Genomic DNA, 13,161 nt, shown 5'->3' with positions numbered 1-13,161 from the left:
AATCCAAGTTTTTTGTCAGTACTTATCCCTCTCAGGGGGAGGTGACAAAAAAAACCATTACCCTAATATCTATATTAATAAATAGCCTTGATTAAAACAACACCCTTTGTCACGCAAAAGTAATCAATTACTAAACAACGTAAAGAAAAACTAACAAACGTTGCTGATATTATCTTTTAAATGTATGAAAAAAAACAGAATCGTCTACAGTTTAATTTATAACAACGGTAAATGTAAGAACATATTTTAAGTGAAAGTGAATCAAATGAATAAATATGTCCGGAATATTATTTCACTACAATTATATTTCATATTTTAGAACAAGCAAAGTGAATGGAACATATCTTGCGCCATGGCAAATTTCGAAAGTGGGTAAGTGTTCGACAATAATGTAAACAAAAAGAAAATATATCGATTTTATTTTTTGAGTATTAATTTTCTGAAATATTCTATCTTTCAGCATTGTACAGTTCACGACGAATTATTGTCATTTAATTTGGCAAGTAGGAAACGATAGTATTTGTCAGTGCCATAGATTGGGAACATATGCCTTATTGCTTACTCATTACGCTCTTCCAGTAAGTAATTTGCTTCATATATTTATTTCAAACGTTGTATCTCAATGTGAATACTTTTTAACTATTATCTCGAGAAAATGGAACGGTGTTGTACAGAGTACCGTTGTATTTACAACGGTGTATTTACAGAGTACCGTTTATTATTTCTCAAATCTACGCATCCACTCAGATAAAATTACTCTAAATTTTATGTAAGCACACTTACGGAATATTCTCACATAAAATTGTAATAATTACAAATTTTATGAACAAAATGGCCTTTCAGCGAAACAAAAAAAAAACAATGACGAATGGGAAATACCCATGTGGGTTCTTGTGCCAAGCCTTCCAGTTTCCTAAAAAAAAATAGTATTAAAGTTCATCTTTTTTTTAATTTTTAGAAAAAATTAGAATTCAGAAAAAAAAATTCTTACAAAAATGAATCCCGAAATTTTTGCAGGCATAACTGTATTTTTGATAAACGTGAATCCTAATTAAGAAAAAAAAATCGTTTAACCCTCCACGCGTTGACACCCTGGGTAAGATAGTACAGAAATGTTCCTATTGCGCACTCTAAACATGGAGAACATATTTATAACATGGAGAAACAAGTTTTTTGATGGAAGATACTTCTATTAGTTCGGAAAAGCTGGGAATAACGCTCATAGAGTTAATAATCGCTGTGCTAATAGCCCGCATACGAATTCATTCTAATTAGAGAATGAAACAATTCTTCGAATTCAAATATTATGAAATATTGTACGTGATCCGGTTAAAGAAAATGAAATTACATTTCAAGGTTTTTATTTGTTCTATGCAGTGAAAAGCTTAAATTATGAATGACACAAAGTATTGCTATCCTGTTATATCGTGACCTTGTTAAAATGTGTATTTTCAAAACACCTTCCTATTACATTTTTATTACCTCAAATGGGACGTATGTCTCAGGTAGCAAAGAATCATCTCTTTTACGCCAAACAAATATATATTTCGCCTTTAAATTTTACTAAGCATTCGTAAAATTTACGTAAAACTGAGACGTCAAATTATAGCAAAAAGTGGTTGCCCAAAAAATGTATAAATTATACGTAAAAAAATTTTTTTTCGAATATATTACGAACTTCTTTTTATTAGGTAAGAATAGGCAGGTTATTTTCACATATTATTCACGTCAAAAGTACGCTAAAATTTATGCAAGTTGAAACGTCGAATTTTAACATAAAATAATTATCCAGGAAACGGAACATTTACGTAAAGTCTTACGTAAGCAAATTTGTTTTTTTTTGCGACTATTTTACCAACCACTTTTTACTAAGTAAGAACGGGTGTGTTAATTTTGTATAATATTTACGTCACAATCTACGTAATTTGAAACGTCAAATCATACGAAAAAGTGGTTATCCAAAAGAACAGAAAATTTACGTAAATAAATTGGAAACGATATTTGCTTCGTCAATAATACGCGAAATACACAGAATCATATTTACTAAATCTAAATAGTAAATATTATTTCTTCAATCTTCAGTAAAATATACAGAAGCAATCTTACAGAATTGTAGTTGGTAATATCCATTCCGTTAATATTACGTCAAATATATGTATAAAGAGTATCGACTTTACCAATTTCCCAAACATTTACGTTTAATTTACGTATCATGCAACATGGGATCTTCGTCGATCAGAAAACGTGTATTTGAATCATATTCAAATTAGTTAAAAGGAGAAATGTCGAGAAACTAAATGCCTGTTTTATCTATTCGATGCTTTCGGACACTTTACTGGATCGTTCTCAATTTGTGGATAGCAAAACGAGAAAACAAATTTTATTTGGAATAACTGTTAAAAGAAGTTAACCAAAAAACGAAAAATACATTTAGCATCGAGAATAATTATATACCAGTTGAGAGAGCGCTATACCGCAGTAAAAACACCTCATGGTAAATTCTCTTTCATTTATAAATAAAACAATTTTAAGCATTAAAAAAACCTAGATTAAACCACGATGTTAAAATTTGTTTATGTTAAAAAAATGTTAAAAAAATTTTATGTTAAACCAAATGTTAAAAAAGTTTTTACGAAATTGTTTATGTTAAACCAAATGTTAAAAAAGTTTTTACGAAATTTTTTATGTTAAACCAAATGTTAAAAAAGTTTTTATGAAATTGTTTATGTTAAACCAAATGTTAAAAAAGTTTTTACGAAATTGTTTATGTTAAACCAAATGTTAAAAAAGTTTTTACGAAATTGTTTATGTTAAACCAAATGTTAAAAAAGTTTTTACGAAATTGTTTATGTTAAACCAAATGTTAAAAAAGTTTTTACGAAATTGTTTATGTTAAACGAAATGTTAAAAAAGTTTTTGCGAAATTGTTTATGTTAAACCAAATGTTAAAAAAGTTTTTACGAAATTGTTTATGTTAAACCAAATGTTAAATAAATTTTTATGAATTATCAAAATGCAAATAAATTTTGTCAGGATTATTTTCCTTCTTAGGTAATCCCAAGTAATCCTGCCAGATTTTTTTTAAGTTTTGATAAAAAAAAAATTTAAAAAATATCTGCATTTGAAACTTTGTGGTTTAGTCTAGGTTCACCAGAATTCATTTTTCTCTTAACTTTAAATGTTAAAATACCATCGGAAGTGAAATAGAATTCGCCATGAAAAAATTCTCCCATGGTATAACCCTCTTAAGCCGGTAATGAAAATAATCTCTTTATATGAAAACAGTCCCATTTTATCATTACAATATTTTTGTTTCATTGGTTAATTTTTTGTCACTATCATTTTAACGTGGCTCTTTTGTATTTCAGAAAGAAAATCCCGTAGAAGTGAGCTTCGACGCTATAGCGGGATCAGGATGTGCCATGTGTGCCTTTCTTTTAATTATCACAATATTCATTCTTCTTTCGATTTTAAGGTTTGTTCAACATTTTAACTCATTCATTGTGATTTGGAAAGTTCTTTTTTATAACAGTGCATGTATTGTGTCGTTAAACAATTGTTTCCCTATGTAAACGCATTTATAGTTTGTCTACGGTAAGAACTCCCCCTGCCATATAGTCTGAGGTCGTCTGCTGATATGGAAACAGGAACACTTCATTTCAGGGAGGTTAACTTCACTTCACTCTAGGGCTAACACAGTACACCGAAGAAAAATATTCCCTTTCTCTCGCCGACACAAGTCAAAACCTGTCCTAAACAGTGACCCCACACCCTTACTTGGAAGCATAGTCATCGCCACGGGTCCAGGCGAATGGCTAGGGGAGTTTTTACTTTAGACAAACTATAACTAGATTCATCTTTTGAATGACGATTCATCTTCTAGATTCATCTTTTTCCTCTAACAAATTGCCATTTTGGATTGAAACTTGTTTATCGAAGCTAATCCTAAATACAATATTTCTCACGTGATTTTTTTAATATTAAGAAGTGTACACTTAACGGAGAAAAAAATAATACTTACCTCGTCCAAATATTACAAACATAAATATAGTTCGATCACCTGGAGTAGGCACTTGGCTCCACCTCCTCGGACGAAGTGTTTATTTTAGCGCTGGAGTAAGAGGAGAGACGTCTCCGCGCTTGAAATTGAGACAACCCTTCATGCTCCCAAAACACATACAGTGATTTATTTTTCATTCACTTACTTCGCTTTATCATCTGCTATTGCACCTTTCGTTACTCTAGCTAATTAAATATATTTTAAATTTAAAAACTGCTGTTTTCTCAGTAAAATGTCTCAAAAAGGACAAACTATTCCCTTAAAAGAGAGAAATATCATCAAATTTATGAAATATATAATGTTTAAAAAATGCAAATGAAGATTGCGAAATAAATATTTTTGCCATACGATCTTGTTCAAGTTTGCTCACATCCCACAAATAGCGAAATAGTATCGCTGGATACCACGTGATGAAGGCGGAGCCAAGTGCCAACTCCTGGTGAACAAACTATATTTGTGAGTCTTCACTGATCACAAAACTTGAAGTAAACTTTGTAACTTAATACTAGAGTCTAAAGAATTACCTATCATTGCTGTATTTAGAATTATAGTCAATCATTGCATACATGTTTATTAGAAGTTTTTATGTTTCATGTCTACCGTTTTAGAGTAATATTTTAAAATATAATTTTCTACTTTTAGAACATATCTCGAAAATCTTTTAGAGATATCGAGAGTATAATGTTCATGCATTCGACAACTCTTGAAATAAAATTAGTTTATAAATCAAACATAGGCGCAGCACAAAGAAAACGTTAAAACGGATTTGAATTAGGCATAGTAAAAAAAAAAATTCAATATAGTTGACCTGTACCTTTTTTTTAATTATTCAATATATTTGTCATATGTGCACTGTAAAAAAATTTTAATGTATAGTTGTCCCCATTTTTGGGGTTGAGTTAAACAATGAATTTTTACAGTGCATGTAATTGCAGTTTTTATTTACTTTTTCACTGATATAGTTTTATTTATTAATTCATCTTGCATCTGTTTACCAACAACACATATTTTCATACACGTTAGAACAAATTTAATAGCTTTATAGGCGATCACAATGCTCGAATACGCCATCTAGGGAGAAGACCGGTTCCATGTCTTTGTTCCTTCCTCCTACCCTCCCTCCTCTTTTTAGTAATGTAATTTTCAGTTCCATATATGTAGTTTCCTAACTTGAAAGATTTTAATCAATTTGAAATTCTAGACATAAACTAGCGTACTTTCTTCTCCTATGGCTCTCCACGCGTTAATGGTGAAAGCATGCGAAGTGTTGCCATATGTAGAGAGTTCTGTTCCACGCCACCTGTCGTCCATTTCCATCACCACTTGAAGAAAAAAAAACATTTCATTTAAAAAAAAACAAGCACATTTTTATGGTGGCAATTATTCACCAAAATGTTTTACAGTGTATATAAATTATCTTAAGATAACATAATTTTGTTTATTGAACATGTTTTTATTACACAAACTAAAAGTATACATGCTTTTTGTAACAGTAAGATTCTGTTTCTGTAATGCAACATTTGAGACTATAACAAACTTTCACCTTCTTGTATGTAATAGTAAACAACCCATCGTTGCCATCTGACAATTTCTATTTGTTCGCCAAAAATGATGCATGCCTTCTCCTTTTGGTGTGGAAATTCTTATGCTACTTTTAAATAATATATGGGCCATTGATTTAGTGGTGAATTGAAGTAAAGTATTTCTTCACCCAATTATTTCAGTCACCAGAATGAGATAGGTATTGCACCATAGTTTTTACAGTGTGTAATTGCGTGGAAAAAATAAAGAATTCGTCATTCTACTTATCCTCTATTTCCTTCAAGATGTTGTCACGTATATTGATTTTGTTTTCTTTTATTCTATAAAACAAACTATTTTCAAGATAAAAAAAATTTCTTTGTTATTATTAAGAATTGTTAATCGTAACAGTACTTGGACATAATATCCTCCCTTTTGCAAGTGAGGATGCTTTGTCCAAACACGATTGACATAGAAAATCGCGTTCTGTAATATTTTTGTGAGCAAGGTTTTGAGGTTGGTTAGAGATCAAAATCTCCTTAAATATTATTGTGAAAAGCATTATGTGCTTCATGATGTTGAAAGAATTGTTGCATGAAAAAAAATGTCTTACGCTTTATAGAGTTTTGTATTAAAAATGTTACTTTTGTTTTCTTTTTTGGTCTTAACAGGAAAATGCGTGGGGCTATTACCGCACTGAAATTACAAGTATGCTTAGCTTTATTGGGAGCTTTTGGAATATTTTTATGGGGATTACTAAAGCCACTTTCTGAAGTAAGTGTTTCGAAATTTTAATATAGTATAATATCGTACTGTTATCACATATTTATGTCCGTATTTATTTTATTTTTCTTTCTGTAAGTGTTTAGCTGTATATATATATATATATATATATATATATATATATATATATATATATATATATATATATATATATATATATATATATATATATATATATATATATATATATATATATATATATATATATCGAGAGGAAGGATAAAACAGGTCTTAGACAGGGAAGGAGGGAACAATATTTATTTATTTATTATAACAGTGAGAACAATCATCCAAGTGACATGCAAATCGTAGTGCCCTTCAGTAAAAGTTAAGGAAAATCTTGCAAAATAAATCCGTAAAATGTTTCGTTTTAGAGAATAAGGGAAATCTCAATAATTGTTATTGGTCTTTTAAATAAGACGAGGGAAAATGTCTTTCTCACTGGTTGGTAAAGGGACAAACGTTAAAATGTTAATTATAATGCATAACTTGAAGCCAAGAATAGATTAAAAGACAGGATGTGAATATTATAGTGTAAGAAAAAGCGTTTAATTTGGAATAATAAATTTTTAAAAAAAGATTTAGATAAAGGAATAACTTATAATATTAGTTGAAGCTTTTTAGGAATCTAGATATTTTATACAACAATCCATGTTGTCCTATAAAAAAATAAGATAAAGTAAAGCATTCCCCAAAAATTTACAAAACCCTGGCTGATGAAGTCATAAGAGCATGTTTTTCAAAAAAGTAATTTTGTTGAAGATACATTTTTAAAATAAATAGTATGAATGGTTTGATTTTCAGATAAAATATTATTTGATGGACGAATTCGTTTTTAAAATAACTTGTGAAGGGTCTTTTAAGGGATCCAATTTTTTTTTATTTAATTAAACCCTCATTACTAAAACTATTACCTCTAAAAGAATATTAATCTCTTATTTCAAGTATAATAAATATTTAAAAATTTTATCAACTTTAAAATTATTTTTTCTAACTTTTTCTACACTTTTATTTTAGGCTATTTTTTAAAAATTATTAATTAGAACACAACAAGAACTGAATAAAAAAAATAATTTAAATGTATATCTAAGCTACATAGTTAATTATTATTATTATTTTTGACTAATCATCGTCGTGATTTAAAACTTATTTAGAAACATTTCTACGATTTGTTCTTACGATTTTTTAATCTCATTAGCATTACTTTTAATAACAAATTCGAAATTGTCAGCATTTTTCTTACATTCTATACATAAAAGATTTATTCTTTCGTCTCTTTTTCTTTTCCCGAAAATTATAAAACATTTTCTTAATATATTAAGTCATTTTTCGAAATTAATTTTAAAAATTCAGCTCCCAGAGAAATATGATTGAACAAATCAACTTAGCATTAAGTAAAATTTTATCGAATAAACTCATTACGGTAAAACTTGGATTATAAATTATTCAAATTTACATAAAAATTGTAAAATTAAACAAAAGTGATGTCTAAATTAGAACTCATAAATTATGCACATGCCTGACGTTGTTAAAATAATCGATTTAGAGGGGTATAAAACTAATTTTACTTTCATCTGTAGGAGTTCATAAAATAAATTATTTAAGTGCTGGAAGAGATAATTACGAATTTAAATAGTAATGATAATAATGCAATTATTTTTTAAACAAGCGAACCTTAATTTTTAAGGTTAGAAAAATTGAAAGTTTAAACCAAGTTTATTCATAACTTTAATTAACCTTTTAGCTCAGATAACAAAATTATCCTTTTCTCTGTTTTTTTTTTCTCCGTGCTTCTTTTAGTGTTTCAAGTCGTTGTTAACATTCAAATAATTTAATAAGTAGAAAGAGAAGCATATTAAGCTAAAAGCTTATAAAATAAAACTAAAAGCATATTAAACATTTTATTTAATTCTACCCGGTTATATAATGGGTCAAACTATGGCTTAATCATTCTCGCTGCTTAAAATTGATTCGTGAAAGGTCGTTTCTTAAAAAATAAATTTTTGGATTTTGAGAATGTGAGAAAAAAACTTCAATAAATGTTTTTTTTTTCTTTTTTCGATAGAGTTAATTTAACAAAACTGAATATTTTATTTCATGTTGCTGGACGTTAATCTGATTAAAAGGTTTATATGCTTCATCGAGCGTGGATAGCGTACTCACCTTCTAATGAGTTGGCCCAGGTTCGAATCCTAAAGATGGCTGGTCGACACGAATTCTACTTTTTGTTCACACCAATCATAATGCTGAAGTAAAATATCCTCAGTGATCGACTGATCTAGAGTTAGAATACCCCGGACATCGGGCTAACCGTAGGAGGTTTTCAGTGTTTCCCTCTCTATGAAACACGAATGCGGATTGGTTTCATCAAAAGGTTTTCCGCGAAAGCTAGCTTGTCCCAATGCTCGATAAAATAGCTATCGCTCTTGTTAATAAACAGTATATACATAGCTTAATATGCGCGCTTCAACTAGTGGACAAAGAAAATTGACCCCTCTTGATTATAACAGTACTCATAAACGAACATTTGTTCATACACACTAAGGTACATTTATGCCAAATTCTGTGTTTTTATCATCCTTGTTATGCAAATTAGCCAAATCTTTATATCTCATATTATTTGTTTCATTTTTAGTACTAATTAATCGTTTTTATGATGACAAAAAACTCGCCTAATTGCACCATATTTTCTTATCGATGTATCATGTCTTATTTGATGATTTGCACTTTTAAAAAAGAACACTTTGGTTGTGGTAAAATAATTTCTTTTTAATTCAAGATATTTGCAGAGATGCCAACTTGCTCCGGACAGAAAATATATATTTTAAAGTGGTAGTTTATCAATTGTAAATCTTGGTTTAATAAATTCAATTTAGTAGATTTTTATCCACCACTATTTCTAAATAATTCGTAGGCTTACATAGTTCACCACTTTATAGAACATATGTCATGTTATAGCTTTTGAAAAGCAAGCAGAAATAGTCAAATATTTCAAAAATTTACTTTGTAGTTATTTACCGTTCTTTTAATTATTTTGGCGTGTCCGGAGCAGTTGGCATCTCTGTATTTGTTACAAGTGCAAATTATTTTTAACCGTCATTATATAACTGAATTATTTAGTTGAAGTAATATAGTGAATATTTGATAAACTTATTTTTACCACTGCGGCTGATGTACATGGTTGTAGTAACAGATGTAATTGTAGTAAAGTTTTTAGTTATGTACAAGATATTTGTTATAAGTGAAAATTACTTTTTATCGAAATGATGACACTCAAATATTTAATCGTAGTTAAATTGTTTATTTTTCATGCATAACATTGTTTCGTTTTCATACAGTTTATTTTTACAAGTGCAAACTAAAGTAATTACAAACATGAAATACGAGTGCACTCATACATATTGCAACATATTGCACTCGTAACAAATAATAAATTGCAACACATTGATTATGCATATTATAAATCAAAGTGCAGTCGGACTTGTATTTAACAAACTTCCATTTTGCAAATTTCTCTATGTTGCGAATTTATTTCGAAGAACCAAGAACATTTTGGAAATTTCTCCGTGAAACTGAAATAACTTCCAAATAGCGAAGTGAAGTTTCTATTTAACGAACTTTCCTTAGAAATCCATTTTAACTATTTCCCAAAATATTTCAGAACATTTCGAACTTGTTAACGGGGGAAATGACCTTGAATTGATATTCGCAGCCACTTAACTTATAGAGATAGCAGTATAATCCCATTCCCTTTCTGTTTACATTTTATTCAGGAATCCATGCAAGGAAAAATTTAATTTACAACAAAAACATATAATGAAAACTTACATTGTAAAGAATTAGATAATTGTAAGGAAGGGTTGAGGAACGCGTCCTCTCTCCACGCGAGTCAGTTTGGAAGTGAGTATGAGGGGGGTTTACAACCGGTTATGCTGTCTGGATTTACCTCACTTCAGTTCGTTTTGGAGTGGTCAGGAGGGTTGTCGAGGTACATACTTGGGGACTGGGTGTTTGCCGAGGCACACCACAAAGCATAACAGACATTTCTAAAGCATGGAACTATGATGTTACAGATCGTACTATTCCTAAGTTTTGCTAAAACTGGATTCTTAGTCAGTGCAGAGAATTTGGAAAGGGCGGAGGACGAGGATGATGTTCCTTTAGATTGTATAACATAAAAAATATGGGTACAGCTAAGAAAGAGCCACAAAATTAACGATGATGTACTGATTAATGATTTTCTTTTTATCGATTCTGAAGCTGCAAACACAGAAACATTAACTGAAACGGATAATTTGGGCAGTGTGAAAATTAAAAACAATACAGCAATAAATTGTGAGGAAGACGAAAACAGAAATGATGAAGAAATCACCAAACCTTCATATGATGAAATGTTAAAATCATTTGAAACAATTTGATAGTAGATAATAATTTAAAAGATAAAGGTGTATCAGTTGCTATTTTAATTATGTCTAGTGTTTATGAATTTAAAACCTGCTTTGCGTTTAAATATTTTAAATGGTGATTTTTTTTTGCAGGAATTTTTTTCGTACACAGTATCTTTAATTCAGTTTTTTCTACTGACTGCCTTTTCTTTACAATTATGTATGGCACTGGTTGTTTATATCGAAAATGTTGATATCAAGAACACACAATATTCCTTTACAAAAATTTCAGCTCTTGGATGGGGTAAGTTTTATTACAACTTTTACACTTACCTTGAATGACCGAATGTCGACCTTCACCGGTGAATGTCAACAATCACATGGTCGCTTTGGTGAATGTCCGAAATATTTGTTATATCCAATTTGATATTAATTTATTCGTTGATATTATTATATTTATTCGATATTTTAATATCTGCTGAAGATAGATTAGGAGAAACATCAGTGTCCAGAGTACCAGTTAAATGCATGCTGGGCAGTGACACTTGACCTTGAAAAACATTGATGTGAACCAAATTATGCTGCTTTGAGGAGAACTCCTCCAGACTAAAAGTCTGTGGCTGTTTGCTGCTATGGTAACAAGCGAGAACTCATTTCTAATGGGGGTGCTATGGCAGAATAAAGGTGTCGATTGGCTTACACAAGCTGACTTATGCGAAGATCAAGACAAAACTATTCACTCCACACCCCTATTCGAAGTGACTTATCCTCGTAACCATGGTACCCGCCACGACGCGAGAATGATGTCTGGAGGAGGTCTCCTGAGAGCCTCACTATACAGAGCAAATGTATGCCGGGCAATGGCACTGAACATTGATGTCGGGCATATAGTTTGTCTAAAATAAGAATTTCCCCAGACATTCGCCTGGACCTGTGGCCGTGACTATGGTAACTAGGTATGACTATTTAAAGCAGGGGTACGGGGTCACTATTTTGGAGTAGTTTCGGCTAGAAAAAGGGTATCTCTTTCTTCGGTCTATTGTGTTAGTCCCAGAGTGAAGCTACCCTTCCTAAAATGCGCCATTCTAGTTTCCATAGCACCAGACGGCTTCAGACTTTGTGGCGGGAGGAGTTCTTAACTTAGACAAACTGTACCGGGCAAATGTGTACTGGACAGTGGCACTGAACTTTAAAAAAAAACATTGATGTAGGGCATGCCGGGCAAATGTATACCAAGACGTGGCACTTAACTACACCTAGTATATATTTCGGACATACGATTATCAACATTCACCGGTGGAAGTCAACAACTACTCATTTCTGTCATTCACAGTAACATATTTATCTCAAAACTTATGATTGCATTTATTTTTTTAGCTATTCCTGTGATAATAGTTGGAGCTACGTTAGCCGCTCAGAGCTTAGAAGGTTATGCGTTAGACGGGTAAGAATATATTTATGCTTTTACGTGGTATCGCTAAGTAAACAAAAAAAATTAAAACTCTGAATAACTGTTAATCTAATGATCAGATTTTCGCGTACTGGAACTCCATATCTTAACGTTTCGAAGGCCAAGCATTAAATATGCTAATTAATTAGTACAGACGATGTTTTAAGTTACGAAATCAGGCGCAAAAACGTAATTTTTCTGAATAAATATACTTGTTTCGACTAAAGTGTAATTTTTATCCCTTAAAATAAGGGGAGGGGGTAACCACAATCTGGAAAATACGGTTCCAATAGTTAGATCAGGAAAGCGATCGGAAGTTTTGACCTCTTAACTTTTTGCTTATTTCGCCATTTTTGGAGAACTTAATAAGCGCATCGTTTTACTGAGCGTGATTATTTTTAGTTGTAGAAAGTTTGTCGATGATAATATATTTATTTATTTCATTTATTTATGTTTTCAAACCGAAAGTCGCAGCAATTTTTGTAAGAAATTTCTTTTTTAAATAATGGAAAACCTTCTAAAGCATTAAAATAATTTCCTAGCAAAAGGAACGCGCGAGAAACATTGTATTTGAAGGGTAAAATAATTAAATGCTACGTTTCTGGAGAACTTAAGAAATTATAAAACGTTAAAATAATTTCCTAGCAAAAGTATATTTATATTTAATTGAAGGGTAAAATGACTTCTTTGTTTCCCTGCACGCAAGTTTAAGTATAAGTGCTGCCATCTATTGGAAGTTCTAGTAAGCATTTGAACACTTACAATTTATGTGTAAGAAAATAATTAGTCTGATGAGGAAATATTGTGGCTAATCACAATTCACAGAGCTCTTCATTTTTAAATTAGAGATAATGAAAGATATTAACTGAGTATTCATTTTCTTTTCAGGTGGTGGTTAACGCTAGGATCGAACTTTTTTTATGCATATACATCATCAATTTTAATTCTCACAATGGTAAATA

At 30.5% G+C, this 13,161-nt stretch overlaps 1 protein-coding gene across 3 annotated transcripts in view; it reads left to right on the top strand.

Moving 5' to 3' along the window:
• Positions 1 to 13,161, top strand: part of LOC107440417 (uncharacterized) — a 789,850-nt gene that overhangs the window by 761,564 nt on the left and 15,125 nt on the right. For all 3 annotated transcript variants that reach the window (XM_087157952.1, XM_087157951.1, XM_087157953.1), the window contains 7 exons: positions 320 to 372; positions 461 to 578; positions 3,369 to 3,475; positions 6,253 to 6,355; positions 10,903 to 11,053; positions 12,127 to 12,193; positions 13,088 to 13,154. In XM_087157952.1, the coding sequence (XP_087014078.1) occupies positions 320 to 372; positions 461 to 578; positions 3,369 to 3,475; positions 6,253 to 6,355; positions 10,903 to 11,053; positions 12,127 to 12,193; positions 13,088 to 13,154 (666 nt within the window). The remainder of the gene's footprint in view (positions 1 to 319; positions 373 to 460; positions 579 to 3,368; positions 3,476 to 6,252; positions 6,356 to 10,902; positions 11,054 to 12,126; positions 12,194 to 13,087; positions 13,155 to 13,161) is intronic.

This window comes from Parasteatoda tepidariorum, chromosome 2 (genome assembly GCF_982258835.1).
Source record: "Parasteatoda tepidariorum strain Cologne lab strain chromosome 2, Ptep-v5.0, whole genome shotgun sequence".
In the NCBI taxonomy this organism is placed as follows: Eukaryota; Metazoa; Arthropoda; class Arachnida; order Araneae; family Theridiidae; genus Parasteatoda; species Parasteatoda tepidariorum.
The sequence above is the reverse complement of the archived record's forward strand: the minus strand, read 5'-3'. Positions and strand labels throughout refer to the sequence as shown.